The following is a 25,192-nucleotide window of genomic DNA, read 5'->3' as shown; positions in this document are numbered from 1 at the left end:
AATATATAAGAAAAGAGTTTAAGTAATTGTATGTGTGTGACGTTTGTATTCATGTGTATGTGAATGTGTGTATGCGTGAAAGAATGAGGGAGAGGGTACATGTGCGTGTAAGAATGAATGAAGGGGGGTGCGTGTGTGTGGGTGCGTAAGTTAAAAAAAATAATGGTTTTAAACTTTTAATTATATTAAAAATAGTACAAGAAAGAGCTTGGTAAAAAGTTTGAAACCTTTTTGTTAAAACTTAAATCAAGAAATATTATAAATTTTCTTTTTTTTAAGTATGATTAATTCAAAATCAAAACAGTAGTCTAAAAAAAAGCATTTTTTTTTAAATACTGATACACACTGAATGAATAATGTGCGAAGAGTCTCATACAATACGGTAGGTAACCACCAACTGTAGTAAATACGATATAATGTCAACAATAATAGGTTTGACAATATACGTTGATTCAATACGTTGATTCAAAACGAACATACAAATACATATTCTATATTATATTCCCCTTAAGTTAGAATAACTCCTCGTGGGACATACAATTAAACAATAAAACACGTTAATTTATGTAGAAACAGTAAAACACAAACAATAACAATAAGCAGGTTTCACCCCTTGTTCGATTTACTTCTCCTACGGGGTCTTAAAAAAAACTTTCAGTATTATTACTACTGAAAAATCCAACAGCTGACGAGTATATTGCAAATGCTGTCTTCAAATATATGGAGAAACATCATATTAAACTTGATAACATTGTTTCAGTTTCAACAGTTGTTAGGTAAAAAGTATGGCCGAAGTGAGAGAAGGTTTTGTTTTGTTTTTGTTTTGAACGTAAAAATGATCACGAGATACTTATTAAACGTTGTAATATTAACTCTTAAAGGACTGTGGTAAATAATCCCTTTGCGCGCGGTGTTGTAACATCGTGTTACCACTAGTAAAAGATGGAATATTCTAAAGTTTAAACATTTGAAAAAAAAAAAACATGAAGACATACTATTTAATAAATCTTTATTCATAATTTATGCAAAAAATATATAATTTAGCCCTGTTATTGCTAAATAAATTAAAAATCACAAATACGCCGCTCATATTACGCGCGTGCGTCCCCCATAACTGTCATCAACCGGCTGAAGACTGAATCTTTTTTAAACAACACCCGCCACAGAATAGCGTCTCTGTCTTCCTTGTTATGATTTTTATCTTCGTGCTCTCTCTTGTATAAGGGATCTGAATAGATGTGTTGCTGAATTAGCGGACTCATTCTTCGCGTAGCATGAATAAATATTTTTATTTAGCATAGTTATACAAATTATACTTTGCAAATCGGGTGTGAAAATGTTCATTTTAAGATTACAGAAAATACGAATTCATTATTCAAAAAAATAAGAGAGATATATGAAATCTTGTACCCTATGTCGACTAATGCGACATCACAGTCACACAAGAGTTAACCAAGAAGCGCTTTATGCGCAGTCATTTCAAAAGTGGTCTTCTTTGAAAGACCTGGAGAAGAAATACATAATAATATTCAACACCTGGGCTGGTATTCCAAACGCTTTCGTGGCCGTAAAAAAATAATTTATCTCGAGTATTTATATACAATATACACAAGATAAAGTCGTATTGATGAGTTTCTGGAATCCTGCTTGAAATTAAAAACAACGACATACAAACCTGACCTTACTAAAAAAATGCGAGACCATTGTTAGCATTAAATGCGGGTTTTGACATATTTTTATTTTGAGGTTTTATTTTTTGTTAGTGATTTTTAACCGACTCCTAAAAACATGATTCTTAAAAAGAAATTTGGCTCTCAAAATAAATCTTACTTGTTGAACTGCTGATGTTCGACTCTTTTGACTAATGAGTTTGACGACTTCTGGGCTGCAAATATAATATAATCTGGGCCTTACTTATTAGATTTCCTTATACCAGGTTTATATTAAGAAATAACAATACCCGGTTTAACTATTTATAAGCGATATAAAAAAAGCTTACTTTAAAAAATATTCATAACAATATCAATAACAATTCACAGGTTATTTCATGCTTTTTTTTTAAACAGTCAACACTGATATACGCGTGCGCAATAACTTTTATAACAACACAAACAAAAGTCAAAGCCCAATCGGGACTACTGTCAGTGTAATCGAGAACATGGAGAAAACCGTTAGAAAAGAAATCAAAATTAGGAAGATGAGGAGAATGTAAAAATGAATTCCATAGTTTATTTGTGTTTCTTTTTCATCACAATTAATTAAAACACATACAAACATACAACATTTCAGCTATTATTGGAACAAATAATTAAAAATCACTTGAATCGCATTAAGAAGGTCCAATTTGATTACCGAAAAATATGACTTTTGACAGATCGCGTCCTTATTTCTGCGTTATACCACATAATATGCAGGCATACGTTTCTATGGTCGCTATCCCAGATTTAAACCGAGTTAAACTCTTTGCGAGGTTTATAAGTAATACTTTTTGCTGAACCATCATTATTCTACCACTATTATTGAGCTTAACTTTATGCCCAATGTATAAGTAAGGCCCTCTATGTATATCTCTCGGAAGGACACGGCTGTGAAGGTTCTACCATTAAAATATTGCAAAATATCAAATCGTATTCAATAACTCTTCAAGTAAAGCAATTTTACCTTCAGTTTGCGTTTGTGACGCATACACTTTACAATGGAGTAACTGGATTTACATATCTAATTTTCATACATTTAATCTTTTCCCCCGAAAACATTAATTTCTTCTACTTGTTCCTTGAATTTTAACCCGATAGAACAAATGATACTGTAACTATTAGAATAAAAGTTTTATATCGTAACCTGAAATGTAGATTTATTTTTATTTAACAATAAGTAAAAACACATGTTCATATTTCAAATATATATTATTTACCTGTTTGTTTACCGATAGAAATTTATGGAAAAAAAACAAAAATTAAAGCCTACGACCTATTTATGTTACATATAAAATCCTACTATCGTGTAGTTTTGTTTTTTTATGAAAAAGCCTAACATTTAGATCTTTAGGTAAACCCGTTTAGGGCATGTAGGTATAATATTATGTTCAATAATTTAATATCATATTTATTCATAACAAAAACATTAATTTTGAAATGAAAATGGCCAAAATATATTATCAAATCATTTTAATTTTGAAAATATCTCTTTGTACAAAAAAATATCAATTCTGTTTTTAATAAATTATTAGCATCAATTAGCAAATAAATAATGCAAATGAACAGAAAAAATGTCGTTTGATACAATAAAACTACAAATAAATAACTTAATAAACTAAACAGTTCGTGGTTCCGTGGCTAGTGTCACTGGCTAACGGATCAGATGTCCTAAGTTCGTACCCCATTCTAACACAAAGTTGTTTTTATTTTCTAATAGCCAGTTATTTACAACTCATTAAAAATGCCCCCCTAAATTGATATATTTGCGTATATCATAAAAGGGAAAATGTTGATTTAAAAAAGAAACATTAATCAACCACAACTCTGGCCATTCATTTTAAATATTTTTTTGATTTCTGCATTTAATGAGGTGTAACATGTACTATTTTATCTGTGTTTGACTATCTATATTTCTTTTATCTGTAACTACACTAATAAGTCTCCTAATCAGTTTTCTGAACACATTCTGTGGTCTTGTCCCTTTTTCTTTCTCTATGATTACCAAATGGAGCTTTTCGCTAACATCCGTGTCCCTGTTATAGGTTCTGTCAAATTTATAGATCTGGTGGCTTTCAAAAACAATTTCAAGGCTTTTGCAATCATTTCAGCGAATTAATCATGTCCAATCAATTCAACCCCAGTCAGTGAAGAATTCACGTCCCTCTTTTCTCAATCCAATCAAATACATATTATGTACTTCTGGATTACTTTCTTTTAGCACAAAGATGCTAAGGCTTTTAAAAAAAATTATTTTCTATTTTTTAAATGGGTGTTGCATTATTTTTTACCTTGCTTATATACAAGGTTTATATTTCAAAAATAAGATTTTTCTGCTATTATATTATTTTATTTTAACTAAACTGCTGGAATCAGGAAACATATTATAATGTGGGACAATCAGGTACTTCTCAGTATTTGCTTATGCGGAGAGGAAATCACTTAAAACTCTTTAAAAGACAGTAGTCAACCGGCCTTCCGTTCCACTAGAAGAGTGTTCAGCATTGTCTTCCCTACTTTGGTTTATTTTACCAATAGCCTGCACTATATTGATCATGTATGATACTACCTCTCGTGTGAGTTCTTTATTATCTATCAGCGATGGGATGTCGCAAAGATCGTCACCCTGTTTTCTGCTTCTGCTTAGGCTACCATATTACAGTGAGATTCTTCGGGCAGCTTTTCTAGCTAATTAGCAAATTTTCTATGTATGAGGGCACCAAAAAAAAGATATTATATAGAAGAAATATTTTTATTTATTATATATTCAAATTATATACAAAAGTAAACAAAATCTAGATCGCGCCAAACTAATAATAAATAAAAGTTCATCGACGCGTTTCTAATATAACATGTCCTCAGACGCGGTGTGTGGTATGTTGTGGGTAAGCTGCTGTAACTTCACTGAAATCAACATTGAGGGGATCTAAAAGCCCATCATCTACTCGCAGGTGTTATAGCTGAGATTCCTGAAGTACAAGTTTCCACAACAATATTTAAAGGGTATACTCCATGTCCAGACACTGTCCCATCGACAGTAATAATACTGGAAAGGTAACGGTCTGAGCCCTTACCAGTGCCACCGACCACGCTGTAGAAATTCCACGGATCGGCATTGCCCTCTCCTGCTCTCTGGGATCCTCCATACCCCTCTCTTTGCATTGGTGATGCCCTTAAGGTAGGCCGACCGAGCTGTGCGGAGAACAGACGGGAGAGCAGCATCACTTGTGAGATCTCTCCTCCTAACCTTAACTCCTAACGTACCGCCCTCATATTGACAGCAAGCAAAGACTAAAGGTCATATGTCCATCGTGTCGATTTAATGAGAACATTTATTTTCAAAAAGGTTTCCGTTTTGTTGACCACCTACTATATTTAATAATACCATATGTTTAATTATTTTTTTTAACATAAATTATGAATCGTTATGGAGGATCACTATGGATCATAGCAATCAGATTTATGGGGAAGATTTATCTTACCTTATTTAAGAGAAATATTTGAATTTCAATACATTTAATTATTGAACGACGCGACGGTTCAGTGATGTTTACGCGGTTGAATATCGATTTGTGTGTAAAATAGAACCAGAAACCTGGACGAGTATAATCGACTCGATGGCTGCTGTCAGGTAAAAGTCCTAAATAAGAAAATGGAGTGGAGATAAGTTCGCCTCGTTGTGTTAATACTTTTTCCTAACATTCTTGGTAGTATAAGTCCTAGGCCTCGACTACAATCGGAAGTTAATGGAGTTAACTTAGAATATCTATAAAGATAAACCGATATTTGTGTATGAGAATTAGTATATTTGCATGACCATTTAAAGTATCTTCGTAGGTACACTATAATTAAATATCTTTAGAAGTAAAAATAGTATGATTATTCTGCTTTTCATACGAAAAACTCACTTATACTGTGTAGACAAAATTTAAGATAAATTCTAACTTCCCATTGTAATCGGGCCCTTGGTTCGATTAGTGGCAGGGTGGACGTCAATTATTGATTTGAAAGGTTTTTTGAACTGCAATATTTCATTGTTCCCGGTAGTTTAGTTTACCAATGCAGTGCTTTATGCACCACTGGGTGCGTAAAGAGAGATGATGATACAGGTGTTTTGGGTACCTCGTACATAGGCATTATTTTTCTTTCTTTATTCTCTGGTCCCCAAAAGGTATTTCAATATCTATGGAGAAATTTTTGAATATGATTTTTTTAAATATTTTACTTGCTTTATTACTTATTTTCTATGATTTTTTGTCTTATATTTTTAACTACATTTTGCTTATTTTAAGATTAATTAAGTTTACCTTACGATTTACATTGTTAAAGTTATCTGCTTCCACATCATTAGTTAAACCGCTGTTCGTGATTTGCATTTCATCCTAACAATTGATGTCTAAAATTGTCATAGCAGATATTAAGCTTACATTTGAACGATCTGGCGATGACACTTGGAAGCTTCAAATTATATGCGAGTATACAATATGAAGATAAGGAAATAGATGTGCACACTTCCTACTACCTATCTTATTTTAAAATACAAGAAAAACGTAACATTTATCTTTCAAATAGGCCAACATAATTATTTTTGAGGTGTTATTTAAAATAACGACTAATTTTACTGAAGACAAGACACTTCTTATTTTTCTTCGTGTGCTGTGTCAGTTCCCCCGCAGAGACAATCACTTTTACGAATGTTTCCCTGCTCGTGCTATCCAGAACAATTTTTCTACACTTACTGTTCCGGTCCAATCTCTCAAAGCCAGCAAGGATGTCTGCCTCTTACCGGCTCCTGGTGACTGTTTATTTTGCTCATTAATATCGTTTCGAGAATACGGTATTTCTCTCCACGCAGTAGTTGCCCCAGATATGAGATTTCCGAATATTCGCATTCAACACAAGTTTTTTATTCGTATTGGCTCTTTGTGAGACCTCAAAGTTCGCCACCATCTCGGTCTATAGTGAGAAAAGCATTTTACAGTGTAGCCATATTTCGAATGCTTCTAACCGGCTCACGATGTTTACTTTCAAGGTCCATGTTTCCGAACCATATAAAAAAACCGACCACTCTAAGTATTTGATAGCTCTATAACGAAGTTTTAAGTTGGTATTAGTGTGACAAAATAATGCGACGGTAATACACTAAGAAGATATTACAAAAATTAACAATTAAACATACGCTGATAAGATTGTGCGTAGCAAAAATATTATATAATGTGCCAGATTTAACCTTTCTAAAACTAAACTTTCAGATGAATGTTCTGCTGTGCAGATGAAGTAACACATGTGAATGTGATGCTTTATATTATAGAAGAAGTTGCATCCTCCGAGGACCACTGGTTAAACCTGGGGATATCAGAGAGCTAGCCCCCTATCTGACATACCGATACTTTATCGACTGAGAATTTGGGCTTGGAGGGTGATATTTAGCAAAATGAGAACTTTCATACAATAGCCAGGTTCTTTAAAGACCTGGGTTTAGAGAGCGAGAAAAAATTTAAAATAGATCTTAATAGGTCACAGTGACATCCGGAACTTATAAAGCACTGACCCTCATTCCAAATAATAAGTGGTTGCGAATTATGTGGGTATGTGTTGTTAAAATATTGTCACACTTCAACATCCTTTTTACCCACAACAACTATTCACTTCCCACCTTCAGTATCCTTTAATAATCCACCGCGACAAGACCTCGTGTCGTATATATTATTTTGTTGAACGTGTGCCGCATCAAACTCATTGTTTCCACCAACCGCCAGTGTTGAGCATCAGATTGGTGTTTGCCCTAGTACTGGTAACGCTCGCAAGTAACCGTCGGACCCAGGCAATTCCATCACGAACGAAGCAGGTTAGTGGCTTCCGTTCCTGATTAATTTCATTTGTTGGTTGTGACTGATTGACCCTGCATACGGCATAGAATGATATTAATTTATTTATATTAAATTTAAAATACAGTGCACTATATCGTAGAAGCCCTAGGGCTTCGCTCCCGCTATTTCTCGCCCGCATCCACGTGGGAACTCGTTTCCCACCAATAAGAAAAAGAAATATACAAAGTTACTCTTTGCAATTATCACGGAAAAAAAATAGCTAAAAGATTGGGGGGAAAAAAAGAAAGGTTACCCGAAGGGAAAGTTAACCAATTTATAACTGATCTGAGCAATAAAATAAAACGAGGTAATGCGAATAAAATAGTTTGATGACGTTAACAAAGTATATTATAATACCATATAAATAATTGGTGTATTATACAAAACATAATGTTAGATTCCACTATTTGAGTCTAAAAGTAGCAACACAAGGAATATCTAACTCAGTTGTATGCTGGATTACCTTTATTCATTTATTTGGAGGCACTCATTTTCATTACGACTATAATCGCGTTTGGTTCTTGGATTTAATGTACCGGTTGACACGGTAGTTTATTTTAATAGGTACGGGAGTTTTGTTTGAATTGCGAGTACGAACTGTCCTTAAAAAAAGAAAGATATTTATATGAATATAATTGTAGATTCAATATTTATCTTTATTCGCAAAATAAATATTTTCAAAATTATTTCAAAGATTCGATTTGATCAGTTCTAAATAAACATATATTCGTTAAATTAAATGTTTGGCACACCATAAAAATTCATCGGTAAATACTCAAAAAGTATGCAATAATTTACGTTGTATTTTAACCTTTTTATGAATGTTTATATCATACATGTGATTTTTCGGATGGTATTTTGTATCATTAAAAAATAAGTGTCAGTATTTTCGTATATTCAGTAATAGCGATTCCTGCTTTGTAAACTTTCTTCATAGGGGTCCATAAAGCCACAAAGCCACCGGAGGGCTTAGAAAGATAAATTATAGAAGAGAACAATGGTTGCTCGCCCACAAATGGCTGCTGACGGCTTATTTATAAAGCTTTAATATTTGAATTTTAATAATAACTAAAAAAAATACTAGGGAACTTTGTTACTTTGACGGAAGTAACTTTGTGACCAGTTTAGCCACAACAAAAAAAATGTATCCGTTATTATTCACTTCAAAATCAAAAAAAAAATGTTTAGCGGATGTTTACCAAACTCGCACAAAATTCACAGATTTAATATATTCCATATCTACAAAAAAGTTCAGTTAGTAAACGATTAAAATTGAACAGCGTAAAATCTGTAATTAAAAATAATAACAGTCGGCTATCGCTGCCTATTACATGCAAGTAAATTCGGCCCACCAGGTCTCACATAATCAGTCCTTCGAGCTTTAATAAAATTGTTCTATCGGTCTTATTAAATCGGCCTTACAGGCCTCAGGTGATCAGCTCTTGGCCTTGGCTTATTAAGACCTCTAATGCGCTGTATAGGTTATTTATAATACAAAAAAACAACAATTTATGAATCACTTTGTGAAGTGCCTTTGGGGAATTACATGATGAAAATGGAGCAATGTTTTCCAATTTCCAAAATAATTACATTGATAAAAGCCATGTATGGGCCTTACTTATATATCAAGTAAAAAATTATGCTCAGGCATAGTGCTAGAATAAAAATGGTGTAGTAACAATTCTTAAACCTTGCATAAAGATATTTTATTTTATTTATTTTATTTTATTTATTTGGATAACCAACAGCTATAATTATCACATATTTATATAACAAAACAAATAACAAATAAGCCAATTACAGGTTTTCACAAGTAGCATCACAGTAAGTTAAAAAAGATTCTCGAACATAAAATGAATAGTAATTAAATGTAAATTTAAAAGAAAAGAAAAAAATACTACGAGTTATTTCGAAAGCAAACGTCGCACGTTATTAAGATTATTTTCAAATAAATCTATGTTAAATGATTTATTAATTACATTAAAATTATTAAAAGTTCGCCATAAATATGAATTTTGCCTATAATTAGATGAAACAAGAGGTATGTGAAGAAGAGGGTTATTTCTTAAAACTTTGGAAGGAACATTGATAGAAAGTTTGCAAAGTAGTTCAGGACAGTCAATTGAACCAGAGGCAATTTTAAGTAAATAAATTATATCCGCTATTTCACGACGTTTTTGCAGAGGCAGTAGGTGATGTTTTTTACATATATGAATATACTGGTCAGATTTAAACTCAAGTTTCAACCGGAAACACATGAACTTTACGAATTTTTTTTGAATATTTTCAATGCGTGATATCTGCACATTGTACATAGGATTCCATATTTGTGATGCATATTCTAAGTTGCTTCGCACTAATGTACAGTAAAGGATTTTAAGTGTCTTTGCCATAGTGAACGACGTAGAGCTACGCATAACAAAGCCAAGCGCACGCGATGACTTTTTTATGATGCTGTCAACATGAGTGTCAAAAAGTAATTTACTATCATGGAAGACACCTAGATCCTTTACACATAATGAGCGTTGGAGGTTTTGACCCTTAAGCACATAGTTAGTACGTAAAAAATTTACTTTGCGACTAAATGTAATAACTGAACACTTAGAAGGATTAAGGTCCAAGCAGTTGGAGTTGCAGTAATTCTCTAGACGGTCGAGATCTGACTGCAGATCAAAGACGTCAGCTGGGGTCTTGATTGTTGCAAAAATTTTCATGTCGTCAGCAAAACAAAGCAAGCGCGAAGAGGTAAAGCATTTATCAATGTCGTTAACAAAAATTATGAAGAGCAATTATATACTCAGTATAGAGCTCGGATAGCGACCATAGTTATTTATTCCACCCTAATACCTGGGTGCAACGTGGAAAAGCGCGGGAACAAACCCTCAATCTGTCACCTGTCATATTTTCTCTTGTAAAATGAATTGTATTTATCTCAAATTTAAAACATTTATAAAACGTGCAATTTTTTTTAGAGATTTTGAGGTAAAATATATTTTAAGAGTGTAAAAATGATGAGTGTCAATTTTCATTTCATTCGGATAAACTTTATTTACCACATATTTGAATAATGATCTCTTATGTTTGGCCGTATTTAAATACATAAAAGATTTATTTTAATACACGTTAAAATTCATTTTTATCTTTGGCATTTTTAGGTACGTAATTTATTGTTTTTATGACCAATATTGATGCCAATGTCAATAATTTGAACGTTGTGTAATGTGTGAAAATTGACTTTCTTTATTTACATTAAACTTTATATTTTAAAAGTTTGAAAACATTTTTTTATAAGTTTGTTTTTTTTATAAAAAACTCCCAGTGTATAACACCGCATTAAAAAAATAAAATATCAATAAATAAATATCATTATTTATTTTGATCGACTTAGATTTCGTTAGACGCTTGAGATTTGTTTAGTTAGTTTTGTTTGCAAAAATGTTGCATGGTCAAAAAAAAAATGATGGAATAGGCTTCGTAGATATTCTAGATTGTAAATATTTTTATAAGTAACCCTTTTCTTAAACCGGGGATAAATATTTATACCGGGTACAATTATTCCTTAGTATAAGCTTGTTAAAAGGAAATCTAATAAATAAGACCTATTAAATTATGTAGGATACTTCCTTCTCTTCGCAAAAAAAATAAATCGTAGCAATGTTAGTCGTAGAGAGAAGACAGTAAGCAAAGCTTACAAAACATTGGGTTTTATAATAAGAGTCTATAAGCCTTTTAACAATCCACAGACATTAAAAACACGATATTTTGCACATGTGCGCAGTATTCTTGAATATTGTTCCACTGTCTCCTCAAAATTCTAAATACATTTCAAGAATTGAAAGAATAAAAATAAAAAATTGAATCACCTAAACTATCGTCAAAATTTACATTTCAATAACTACGAAGAAGCTGCGGTACATCACAAAATCGATACCTAACAATCTAGAAGAATCATCAATGATACCATTCTCCTATACAAAATATGCAATAACAATTTAGATTGCCCTCAACTGTTTGAGAAACTTAAAATTCGTATCCCTCAACGTACAACTCGGCTGCAACAATTATTTCATGTTGGTATTTCAAGCACGAATAATAATAAGAATGCATCTTTGCCCAGAATTGTAAATAATTATAACACGTTTTTTGCTGAAATAGATATATACTTCCTCACTTTAAAGTAATTTAAAAAAATGCTAGAACCCTAATTAAAAATAATAATTATAATTTAATCTAACTGTACCTATCTCATTTTTTTTTTTTGTACAATTTAATATTGTAATCATGATCTCTTGTTTAAAAGACGAAAGAAGGGAGGACTGATAGCTCCGTATTACACGTATGGATCTGCCGGCGAAAGGATTTTTATATCCGAGTAAAAAAAAAACTTTTTCTTTTATTTATTTTATTATTTCATTATTATTGTAATATTTTATTTATTTTTTACGTGTGGAATAATGCGGAGTGGCTATTTCAATGTACGCTTTTTTCTTCTTTTTTTGACATTGTATTTAGTAATGTATCAAAAACAACAATTAGCCTATAATTTTGGTTTAATTGTTAATAATTTTTTTTTAGTTGTTGTTTTCTTTTAATAAATAAAATAAAACAAATAAAAAAATAAACCTTTATGTTTTTCCTCTCTATTGCATTTCAAAAAAAATTTGTAATGAGATGTTTTATGCACTATTTTAAATAATATTAAACATCATTATGATATCACACATTAATTATAAGAATTGATAATTATTGACATAAAAATAAATAAATTTACTCTCAATACCTGGTTTACAGCAAATAAATTTATTTTTAATTATTTTGAAAGGCAAAGTTGAGAAGTGCAATATTACGCCTTCCATATTTCAAAATTGATACGAGCAATGTTTTTATGCGGAATAATTCATATTAAACTTTTGTGTTGTAAAACATAGAATATAGGAATTTTACATTAGCATGTATCGTCGCTGAAAACGAATAAGTTATCAAGAGACATTTAGCAATGTTACAGAATGGCCAATCAAAGCTATTTTTTATATTTTTACAATTGATAAAGAATCTTGTATTTTAAATTTTGATAAAAATTTGTAGGAATCAAGTCAAAATCATACGCATGTATGAGAACTTTTCATTAATTGAAAAAAAAAAAACTTTGATTGGCTCTTCTGTAAAGTTGCTACATGTCGCTCGGTATTTTTTCCTTTCTTGTTTTGATGTTATAAAACAAATTAAATTATATGAAGAATCTGGGTTAGTTTTCGATTAATTTATTGGAATTTTCGATAGAAAGTACTTGCACAATCCATATTATAAAGTACCTACCCACAGAAGTGATGAAGTGCCATACATATCTAGGGCGAGCATCTCAATGTTTGAGATTAAGAGTTCTGTCAATAGCACGGTAGTAAACTCCCTGCATACTTGTTAATATCTAAGATCTAAATGTTCCAATAGTACTCCTATTCATATGAATAGCGGAAGTTCTAGTAGGTCAGCCAATACGACCATTCTTGTACGTTAATTCAAAATGACAGATGTTCACGCTCAGCAGTAATCTAGTCGGGTTCCTTATGTATTATTTCTACTATTTAGAGATAAGAAGCTAAGAGCTGAAAGCGTAGCGTGATGCAATGTATATTCTAATGTTAATTTTAAGTCGAAATATAAGTCGTTATTTTTATTTCGTTGATATATATTTAAATTAATATGTATCTGAAACACAACAAAAATTACAGAGCTCATCATATAACATATGTTTGTAGGTATATAGCTTGTAACTGGGGGGGTGGATCATCGGTAGCAGAGCAACGGGGGACCTCAATGCCTATCGATTGAACCTCCGTGTATGTTCTGCGATATTCAGTCGTTTAAAAGTTATTAGGATTTTTAAGAAATTTCAGAAAAATCTGATATCAAACTGTTATCAAACTGTCAAAAGTCTACGATCATATTTTTTTACAAAGTTACTCAATAATAAGCATTTTCTCTTACAATATAGTTTTGAGTCGTTGTTTGATTTCATAACAATGAAAAAAAAACCCATCTGAAAAATGTGCAAACTTAATTTTTCAACTAACTTTTAAGGGCTCTAAAAACATTTTTTTTACATGGAAAAATTTATTACAACGTTACTCTGAAAATTTCATTTGGCTTATGCTAAGGCATCATGTTAAAATGTAAACTTAAATTGTACATAATAATCTTTGTACATAATAATATTTCTGTGCATCGAAGACTTACTTAAAAAGTAAGCTGGCTCATTTTGGTTAGACTTCGCAACAATACTAAATAACAAAAAAAAGTTTGCTTGATAAAATGTGTCAAATTAAAAATACAAAGATATATTGTTTTATTTTTATTTTTTAAGTAAATGCTCAAAATCGGCTCAATTATTCGCTTTGCATATACTACACCTTTTACTAAAATTTATTTTGAACCAACGGAATGGATCTTCCTTTTCTCTTATCTTCATTTAGGCCCGGTTTAGTTTTTGCCTCAATTGTTCAATGGAAGAATATTCAGATATGTGCACCAACTTATTGGTAAAGGAATTGAGGTCTGGGGACCTTGAAGGCCATGCCATGGGCCCCCCACGGCCACTCCATTGGCACGGAAAAACTACATTTAAATGTTCCTTTACATTTTGCACGAAGTGGCACGGCGCTCCATCACACTGAAAATACACCCGTCTGCGCACATCTATGTTGTATTACTCCAAAATTTCATGCAAGTTGTTTTACAGAAAATTGAAATAAACTTCGCCGTTAACTCTAGTTGGCAACTCAAACGGTCCGATCAGCTATTAAAAATTCCAGTGCACAAATTCACACAGTTCGTACAGTCCATTAAACACGCACAGCCTTTGTTCCGAGATAACAATAATCCTAATCAATCCAGTATCAAAGTCCAATAAACAAGCACAAATTCTACGGATTTAGTAAAAATATTGGAAAGCAAAACGTAACACAGGTAAAGAGACGGTAAACGACTAAAGGACCAAAACAACAAGTCCTTCAAATAATACAATTGCCTTGAAAATACCACGCCCCCTAATCCACCAACCACAGGAGTCCAAGAACGAGATAAACAATGTTTAAGCTAGCTATTCATTTCTAACATAAGCCATTTGCTGCTAGCACATAATAATACGTACCTGCCACTTGAATAACTTTTTAAACCTATTTAATGTAGTTATTATAGGTTTTATATAATTTAGGATTATTTGCACATTCATAGCAATATTTTTCTAAACAATTTATCGTTTTTTTGTTTTTTTTCAATAGGCGTAGTCTATGCAAACGGAATAATTGAGCCCACTTTGAGCATTTAATTTAAAAATAAAAATAAAACAACATATATTTGTATTTTTAATTTGACACAATCCCATCCTTTAATCAATCAAACTTGTTTCATTACTTAGAATCGTTGCGTAGTCTTACCAAAATAAGCTAGCTATCTTTTAAAGTAGGTCTTTGATGCACAAAAAAATATCGATTTAAGCACCTGTGAATTTCGTTATTACTTTAAAAATGTTAAAAAAGGAAATATCACTTTTTTACATTAACTTCTGTATATTAGCAAATTTATAAAGATCTCTTGAAGAAATATAGTTAACTGTGTTTGTTGTTCATATGAAAAAAAACAATAAAAATATCTGTGAATCAAACAACTGTGACAATACGATAACAATCGACAGATTTCAGGGCCAGTACTTGAATATATTTATATGAAGTGTGTTTAAGATGTATTGTATTTTTATTATGTGGTAAAAACATTTAATGTAAATTAATGTTAATAATGTATTATCTAATTGAAAATGATTTCGTATGGTATGAACGGAAAATTTTATTATTATTTTATTAAATTTTATGGCATTTTCATGGGTAAACTTCTACACAGAATCCCTTCTTCCTATCTTATCCTAATCCTAATATTTTCTTAGTCTTTACATCCCCCCTAACGCCCTGAGAACGAAATTATCATTTTATAACTCGTTCATTTAATTATTTTTTTATTAATTTGTATGTTTACAAAAAGCATTGTATAGTTGTTAAAACTTTAATTGTACTCATTCATTAATATTATGATGTGAATTGTCACTGTTTACTAATTACTGTTGTGTTTCCAAACAAATAAATAAAAAAAAGTTTTTAAAGGAAATTTAAAAAATATTTTTGTGGGAAATTTATAAAATACGAAATTACGTTTAAAAAAAACAACCATTTAAAATAAAACCACTATTTACACAGTAAATGTTTCTCGTAAAAAGAAAATCTGAAGTAGGGATGAAAATAGGGAAATATAACTTTTTAAATAATTTTTAAAGTAATGGGTCTATGAAATACTGTCCAATAAAAAAATAAATTTGATACTTAGCACGGAAGATATTTTTAAATTTGTAATTTTGAATCCCCGCAAAAACGGACATTGCATTGGCCACGCTCATAATACGCGACGATTCATGTTCATTTTCCAACTTTGTTCCAAACCATTCGATTTTTTTGAACATCGTCACGAATCTTGACATCACAACTATCAATGCCATGTCGCGTTTATCTAATGAGATATTTTTTCATATTTTCTTTTATAAAGTTACAAATGAAAACATTTCTTCACAATATCCATATTGATTTGGAAAAAAAACAATTAATTATTCCAAATCCATTTCATTTTATCGGTATTAGCAGTACGTAATATTTCCCTATTGCAAGGGAACAACACACTGATAACTAAAAATTTTACTAAGGCTTAAACATTAAAATAATAGTTTGCTAAAATTTGACATTTTGTAACTTTGTGGAATGATAATTACATTTTTTTTTGTTATTTCATTAAACAGTATAAATATTCATGTTTGTAAGTGAAAATTCTTGGTGGCAGTTTTCTGTAATTCAGAAAATATTTTTTTTTATTTGTGGATCAGCACACGTCATTTTGTCTTTTATTTCTTTAAAAATATAAATATGGTAAACCACTTTATTTTTTATAGAAATTTATAAACCAAAAAAAAATTTTTTTCAAATATTTTAATTTCTAGAACAATATTATGATACATAATGTTTTATCATGTTGCTTACTTTTAAACAAAAATAATGAGATTTTTCCATTAGTTTTTTTATTGGTTTTTTTTCGTCCTTCAATATTTTCTTGTGCAGTAAAATAAATTACAGTTAATTGCTATTTTTGTGTTATTTTAGTTCATAAGCCATCATTTTGATGAACTTGCTATCCGTATTAAAACAAAAATTAGTAGTTTTTTCAAATTCTATATAAGGAACTTCTACTATAGTTTTAAATCCACATTTTTCAGCAACTGCTTGAGAAATCGAAGACGTAAAAGTAGCTTCTACGATGCTTAGACCAATTGATTTTGCAACGTCCACCCTACAAATAAAAAAATAACTATTAAAGGTTTTGTGTTTATATTGAACTCGTTACTTTCATATTTTTTCGTATGTAGGTATTAATATATATCTAATGCATTATTGTAGTTTTTTTTAAAAAGGTAAATGGGTAATACATTTACTATACACGTATAAGGATAAAACTTTCTCTCAGTACAATGCATTTTAGTTCAATAACGCGTTGAAAAAATAAATAAAATAAAAGATGCCACTACAAAGCGATTGGATAAACAAACGTTCGCTTTAGTCTTTTGCGAGCACATTATATTGTTTTCATTGATAATCTTTTTGTGTTATTTTACATAATCTAATTATGGTATCATCGGTTAAATATATATTGTTATTTTTAAAGAATATATTGTCAAGTTTCTGGAACAAGCGGGTAACTAACATTTTACTAGTTTTAAGATACTGCATTTTTAATGTCAAAAAAACTATTTAAAGAAAACCGCGAGATGCATATTATAAAATATGTTTATTTACTTTTTAAACAAAGATGCCAGTAATGAAGAGATCTAATTTTTCGAAAATTAATAGTTAACAACTTATGCCGGTAACTCGACTATATATGATTATTTATATATTTTAAATAATATATATTTCTACAGGTTAGAATACTTACATTTAAACAGACATCTCATCAGAAACTAATAAATTATAAGAAAGATCAGTAGCTCAATCACAAAGAACTATCGAAGTACTTAAAAACATGCTAAGCATTTGAGCGATCACAATAAACAATAATAAACATCAATGTTTGAGTATGTCCATTTGGACAAGCGTTTGCTTGCAGACTGGCTGGATTTCCTCCCTAGGGAGTTATTCATATTTTAATTTATTTCAACAGAGAGGGAAAACATTTTTGAGAAGGTAATATGGAAGTTTAGGCATTTACAGGGCTTATGATCTGTCATTGGCTGGTTTAAGTAGCCACTTTACACACTGTGTAACATTCACCATTCTGCCCATATTTGAACATCCACATTTCCTCAACTCTTACATCTGTTGACTTTTGTGAAGTAAAAGAGCTGAAACCTTTATTACGTGAGTGAGATTCATCCGGTTGAACCAAATCACCTACTAGGCAACGCCTGAAAACAATTTTACAATTTTTATACTTCTTCTTTTACCATGAATTACTATTCAACAATGTTGAGTATATAAAGTGGCCACTTAAACCAGCCAATGACAGGTCGTAAGCCCTGTAAATGCCTAGACTTCCATATTCCCTTCTCAAAAATGTTTTCTCTCTCTGTTGAAATAAATTTAAATATTAAACATGCTTAAGTTATCACAGTCACAAGTCAATGCGTGTGTAATCTCTAAGTCAACGCTCGTGTCAGATTGTTTTTTTTTTTCGTAAATAAATACAGTTCATTGGCAAAAAATCGGCGTTTACTATAAAAATAATACAATATATTGCATTTGCTAAATAGTAAGCAGTATCTGATACAAACAAGTGAAAATTAAATAACAATTACTTTGGTGACTACTTTTCTTGACATTCGACTTGCCAACCGCTGGCTAAATGCAATAAATAGCATGATAAATAATAAATAAATAAATAAAAATAGCAGTTTTGGAATATTTTTCATATTTAGACCGGTGAAATTCAAAAATGTGATTGCGCAGCAGGATTATACGTCGCGAAACGTAAATATTTTGACATTTAATATTAGGTGTTAACGGATGTTGCATTGTGATCGCGATTACGATAAACAACCATGGTGAGAAATTGTTATCACGTCGCTTATTAGCACGTCGATAGTAATTTGTGATTGAGCTACTGGCACTTACAAGGCTTTTGATCGATTATTGACACATTTAAGTAATTACTTTGCCCCGAGTTACATTCACCATTTGCACATTTTTTTTTAATTTCCACTTAAAAATGTAGTACTTACTTGTTATTTATGTCTGTATTATAATAATTTAAGAATGCCGGGTTGTGATGTCGCAGTTAAGTGACGCAAACTCTGGCTCAGAGATCTGAGATTGAAACTCCGCGTCGCTACAATTTATTTGGCTTGTCTTTTCTTCCATAAATAATTTTGTCGGAATTGCTCACTTTGTAAATTTGTATAAATACCTCATTTATTAAAGGCTTTTTATTTTTCAAATTAATCTGATAACAAGTAATAAGTACCGTAAATACAATTTTGTACACTGTATAGTCCTTTTTAAAAAAGTTTCCTAAGTTAGGACTATTAATTTCGTTTTTTTTTTAAAATGTGTATTAAAATAATAAAAAATGAACAATATTATATACTTTTTAGCAAAAAGCATATTCGGCAATAAGAAATATCCAGATTCGTACTTTGAATATGTTTTATAGGATTTTATGTTGCGCAATAGTCGGTTGAAATAGAAAAATAGAGACAATAGTTGCATGGGTGAAATAATAAAAATGGGCTATTTTAATCCGTTTTTCCGATAAAAAAAACCCTTACTTTACTTTTATTTGTTCATTTAAAACTTCAAGTTCAAATAATAATTACCGCGACGGACTTATTGCTGAAAGCAATATCCTGCAGCCAACCAAAAAACAAACTGGTCAAAATTTTGTACTAAAAAAATCATAACCAATTAAAAATAATAGCTGTTTTTTAATTAGAAGATAAGGCTTGCACATATTAACAGTAATTTAAAAAAAGTACATTATGTTATACATATAAAATGACTACTTTTAACACTCAAGTTAAATTTCTCTCCTTATTTATTTAAGTATTTTTGAAATCTTCGTATATTTCTTTCGAGGTTGCAAAAACTATAAAAGTTTTGAATGTTGATATAATGTTTGTTTTTGGAAGGATACTAAAATATGTTATTACCTTGTAAGCAGTAATTCTTTTGCTAATCCGAGTCCTCTTGCATCAGGATGTACTGATAATCCTGCATCTCCAAGGTATTCTGTAATATTGTATCTCTCAAATATATCGACCTTCTTTTCCATTTCGTGAAACATTTTGAATAGTTTTGATATCGCCTTGGAATGTACCTGGGACAAATTTTTAAAGCTTTTCACTTCACTTGTTTTTTTATTTACCTAAGTAGGTAGCACTTGAAACATTTTTCTGAATCAAAATGTTTTAATATAGTTTGTGTTATGTACTTCAGTATTAATATGTACATGTACAGACTTTTTTCTATTTTTTTAAATTCTTTATTTGGATAACCAACAGCAATATTTATCTTATAAATATAATAAAACAAATAACAAATAAGCCAATTACAGGTCTTCACAAGTAGAATCACAGTAAGTAAAAAAAGATTCTCGAGCATAAAAAAAACAGTAATCTAATGTAAATCCAAAAGAAAAGAAAATAAAAAAAAAGAAAAGAAAAGAAAAGAGAAGAAAAGAAAAGAAAAGAAAAGAAAAGACAAGAAAACGGAAGAAAATATAAGAAAAGAAAAGAAAAGAAAAACAGTTACATATAAAGTTCATTGTCATCATCCCTTTATCCACGTGAAATGGTGCAATGAGCTTCAGTACTCAAATAGCAGAGCAAAAAAACTTTTTAAAAAATAAATAAATATTCCATGTTCACTTTGCAAGGAATCAAACCCGGGAACTTAAGAACGGTAGGCAAACGGGTCATCTACTGCACAATGAAGTGGAATTTTCTCCATTCGATTTCCTTATTCAGGAATTTTACCTGAGAGCAACCATCGAGTCGAAAACTCCTTGTCCAAGTTTCTGGTTCTGTTTCACACACGGAAACACACATAACTGTATTATTCATCTACTAAGCCACAGAGACTTCGTTCATGGTATACAAATGGACTTATCAGTAGACTACTAGACGGGTTTGTATGTATTTGTGTTATAATATTATTTGGTTAAAAAAATAGGCATAAAATATACTTAAGTTATTTGTTTTATAGGATATAACGAAACGCAGTTATTTAGCATAGAAATTAAATACCATTGTTACTTGAGTCTTACTTGTTTGGTAAATTACAGTGTAGTGGTTGGCGCGTTCGCCTTCCATGGTTAAGGTTCTATGATCGATTCTTGGGAAGGTCTAGACAAAATATTTGTTTTTGAAAGTTGTTTTGAATTGAAACATTTCATTTTCACTGGACTGGCTTGTGAAGCGTAAGCTCATCATCTTACTTTTTTGTAACAGATAATCCAGATGCGCTGCATTTAGTTAAACAATGCAGTATCCTTTCCACCGTCAGGTGTAGATTAGAGTTTGATGATGATTACAGTACCGAATACCGAGGTTTCAGATAAATCTTATTATAATTATTGTTATCTTATCGAGAATTGAACTCAGAACCTCTCTACATGAGTATCAAAAATATAAGTAATAAAATGTCTTTGTAAATGGTAATTATGATAACCCATTTTAATTCAGAGTACTAGTTGCAAAGTCAGTTGCCTCCACAATTTTTTGTAGCAAGAAAATTGCACAAAACTGTTGTTAACTAACACTTTGGACTACTTTTTAATAAATTTTTTTCAAAATTCATCAAGAAAAGCTAAACGGGGTTAATAAAACAATCAAAGTTATAAAAATATAGATATTTAACGAAATAATGCATATTTATTTGTAACTTTCGATCACCTACTTTGATGCTACTCTCAATTGGTCAAAAAAAAACGCGACCGGTGGATGTAACTGATTTTGCAACTGACATACATTTTTGTAACCAAATTACTTCTCAAATGAGAAAAAAATCTTATTTTGAGGTAACTGACTTTCGATATAGTACCGTCAATTGTTAAGTTATCTCTTAAAAATAACAAAATACATTATTTGTATTAAATGGCAGATAATAATTGCACATACCACTAACCGACTTTTCTTTGTTTACCGGTTTTGAGACGTGCCCGTTTCTTCGCTAGGACACTAATTACACTTACATGCAAATCCCACAATTCACCTTCACCATAGTTGTTGTTACACAAAAATGTAAAACCAACTTGATGATAGGACACACTCTGTTAGTAGTTAACACGAACGTGCACTGATTACATATTTTTTTAATGTCTGGTCTTGTTAAAAACAATGTTCAAAAATGGGGGAGGGGTGAAAGGATGGAGGAGAGAAGGATGAATTACTAGGGATAGGTCATCCTTTACCCAGTAAATCCATGCTCCCCTTCCCCCCCTTTTTAAAAATATTTCTCCAACAAGGTCAAACATTTAAAATAAATCATGTTAGTGTTAGCTACGAACAGCATGTGTCCATTCAGTAAATTGGTTATGTATTTGTATGCTACTACTACTATAGTGAAGTTGTATAGTTGGATTTACACGTTAGTGTAATTAGTGTCGTGACGGGTACGTCTCGAAACCGGTAGACACAGAAAAGTCAGTAAGTGGTTTTATACAAATGTTTAGCATTTAATAACATGTTGGAACACAAAGTTAATGCTTCAATATTAATAATATGAATTCATTTCACTCACATTGACCGTCGGAGATTCATCAAATTTTGAAATTACCATGCAGAGGCTAAATCCAAGAATTTTCGGCTTATTGTTTTTCATGTCGTATTTGACATCATCATCTGCCAGACAAATGAATCCAAGTCTTTCGGAGAAATGCTTAGATTGAAACTCCGAAAACTCTTCTACAGCCAATTTTTCATCTTCGATTCCTATTAAAATTAATTAAGTCATTCGATATAACCTCACTTTTAATCGTGTCTATCTACTTTATTTTCATTGCAGGGTTTTTTTGTAATATTTTATTGTTTTTAAAATACTGGTAAATTTATGAGTACTTTAAGAGAGATAGATAGGTATTTAGAGTGTTTATGGTCCGTTTATATGGCCACTTTACACACTATGTTACATTAACTTTTCTGCTTTGTGTTTAAAAATAATATTTTCCTTAATTATTTCTTCTGTTCATTTTTGTAAAGGAAAAACCTATGAAGTCCATGTTGTTTTTTACAAGGAGTCTTTATTAAAAAAATGTCGACAAAAAACAATACAATAAACTTAAAAAATATACAACATAGAACAATATTTATACCAATAATGTATAAATTTATGTACTATTAAGTGTGTTGTCCAGATGCCATTTAAATATATGTATGTGATTATATTTAATTTTTAATTTTGTTATTAACAATAATTTTTATTTTTGTTATTTATGAACGTGCTTCCACTTTCTATTATGTTGTATCCCAACTCAACCCAGAGCCTTGGCCTCATGGAGTTTGGGATACGTTATTACAATATTTTTTTGTAATATGTATTTATTTGTGTGAATAAAAAATAAATAAATAAACTATTAGCTAGAAGCTCAGACATCAGTTTTAATGTAAAATGATAAACATATAATTTATTATACAGTAAGTACATGAAACCCTGCGGCATAAATTTGTTATTATTGTATATTTTTTTCAATTCAACATAGGTTTTTTTAAGAACTCAAAAAGGCTCTGAGCTGAGTAGGGCTAGCGCGACAGATTTTTTCCAACGGAATACCTTAAAAAATAAACCAAAAATATAAGTGCATAGCACAGCTAGCAGGACTAGATTTGAATTTTTTTTTAATGCATATCTTCTTCCTTCGTTTTGGTATTTTGTGTGAAAATAAATATTTGGATCCGGGTACCTGAGCCAAAATAAAACGTATTCATGATTCGTTATCATAAACACAAACAATATTTTTTAATTAAAAAAAGACTTTTAATCAGGTGCCATAAATTTACAATAAAGCTCTTTTCATTTTTTTTATGTGTCTTTAAAAATATGGTTTAAAATACACGCTTAATTTCGTTTCCGTAAAAGTTAATAGTGTTTTTGCTTCTACAAAGAGATCAGCCGAAATTAATAAAAAATGTAAAAGTTGATATCTCGCGGAGGTAGATAAATCGTGCATTAAACATTTACCCAAAGCTTTGTTCCAAGTTTCATCTCTCATGAAATACTGAACCATGAAATTGAGAAAATCTTCGTACATCTCCTCCGGACAGTCTTGTATCTTGAACTTTAGTATTTCTCCATTTCTAGAAGTCCTTGAGAACCGCCGCCACACACAAGGGAATACCGAATCGTTCAGTCTCCTCGTCTTCATGTTTATTCAAATGTGGTATAACTTTGAAAATGTTTAACTCGAGTCAAAAGAATCGGATGTTTTTGTGTCAAACGACTGTCAGTGTAAATATGATAACAGAACGGTCGCGCGTGAAACGGCTAATTGGACGAACAACAAATTACAACTAGTCGCTCGAGTAGCGGACGAGCACAGAGTACAGAACGGCTTTGAAGCTGATTGAACACTAATACAAAGATATCGAATCATTCTTAAGATCGGTTCTGACTATCTATCGAGAAAAACATGTATCGTATATAATATATATTTGCATTCTGTGCGAGATAAGCAAGATTTTTTGACCGGAGTGCGACGCGGCACTGAGCTGAGATATAATTAAATAATTTTATTAAAAGAAGTTTGTCGCACCAGCATTTTTTTTTATGGTTGGATATAAATGTTTCAGCAACCCGTTTTTCCTATTTTTCTAGAAAATACTTAAGTAGGCATGCGTTAACACTTCTACTTTTGAGATGTAGTTGTATTCAAAACCAGTCGGAATGAATAAATATAATAAAATATGTACATAAATTGTTTACGGCATGTATCGCTAAGCGCCTAGGAAGGTTTACTAAATACTTCAGCGTCAGTTGGCTTTGTAAAAATGGACGTTGTATTACTTAACAACGTGCATTTGTATACTTTACGAGATATTGTTATCATTTGCGCGCTCGAGAAAGTCGGGCACTTAAATTTTTTTTTACAAATAGCGCTTTTTTTAAAATTATGTCATACGAATCGATGGACAATAATTAATGAATAATGAAATCTGCTTGATCAGTAAATCAAGTTTATTAACAAATAAAAAAAAAATGGTAATATATATATTATTTTTTTATCGTATTATGCACATCAAAAACTATTACATTGAAAAAAAGTGATTTTGACTGTTTTTAACTAAAGTAAGTAACCCTGTTCATAAACATATACCTACTACCTAAATATTTAATTTTATATAATATTTAATTTTTAAACAGTATTTTTAGAAAAAAAACCGTTAGATTATAAACATGATAAAAGAGTTTTATTAATATTTCAAAAATTAACTTTTATAACAATGTTTGAGAATGTCCAAATGCTTGCAGACTGGCTGGATTTCCTCCCTAAGGAGGTATTCATATTTAAATTTATTTCAACAGAGAGGGAAAACATTTTTGAGAAGTGAATATG

At 30.8% G+C, this 25,192-nt stretch overlaps 2 protein-coding genes across 2 annotated transcripts in view; one reads left to right on the top strand and one right to left on the bottom strand.

Moving 5' to 3' along the window:
• Window positions 1-25,192, top strand: part of LOC148284981 (uncharacterized) — a 168,743-nt gene that overhangs the window by 34,371 nt on the left and 109,180 nt on the right. The gene's annotated exons all lie outside the window — the stretch shown is intronic.
• LOC148284982 (arylalkylamine N-acetyltransferase 1-like) lies at window positions 16,372-24,211 on the bottom strand. Its single transcript, XM_088231685.1, has 4 exons — window positions 23,821-24,211; window positions 22,384-22,574; window positions 19,794-19,960; window positions 16,372-16,942 (listed from the first exon to the last, which is right to left on the bottom strand). Exons 1-4 carry the CDS (start codon window positions 24,002-24,004, stop codon window positions 16,747-16,749), a joined length of 738 nt encoding a protein of 245 aa, XP_088087811.1. The 5' UTR covers window positions 24,005-24,211; the 3' UTR covers window positions 16,372-16,746.

This window comes from Micrasema longulum, unplaced genomic scaffold, assembly GCF_059751315.1.
Source record: "Micrasema longulum isolate JH-2025_06_02 unplaced genomic scaffold, ASM5975131v1 h1tg000071l, whole genome shotgun sequence".
Lineage (NCBI taxonomy): Eukaryota > Metazoa > Arthropoda > Insecta > Trichoptera > Brachycentridae > Micrasema > Micrasema longulum.
Note: the sequence above shows the minus strand (reverse complement) of the source record. Positions and strands in the feature narration are given on the sequence as shown.

Bases quoted from the DNA above. Each gene is read 5' to 3' on its own strand.
- LOC148284982 (XM_088231685.1), bottom strand. From the start codon at position 24,004: ATGAAGACGAGGAGACTGAACGATTCGGTATTCCCTTGTGTGTGGCGG. The intron at 19,961-22,383 runs GTGAGTGAAATG...AATTTGTCCCAG, and splicing joins ATGAATCTCCGACGGTCAAT to GTACATTCCAAGGCGATATC. The intron at 16,943-19,793 runs GTAATAACATAT...TTTTATTTGTAG, and splicing joins AAAGAATTACTGCTTACAAG to GGTGGACGTTGCAAAATCAA.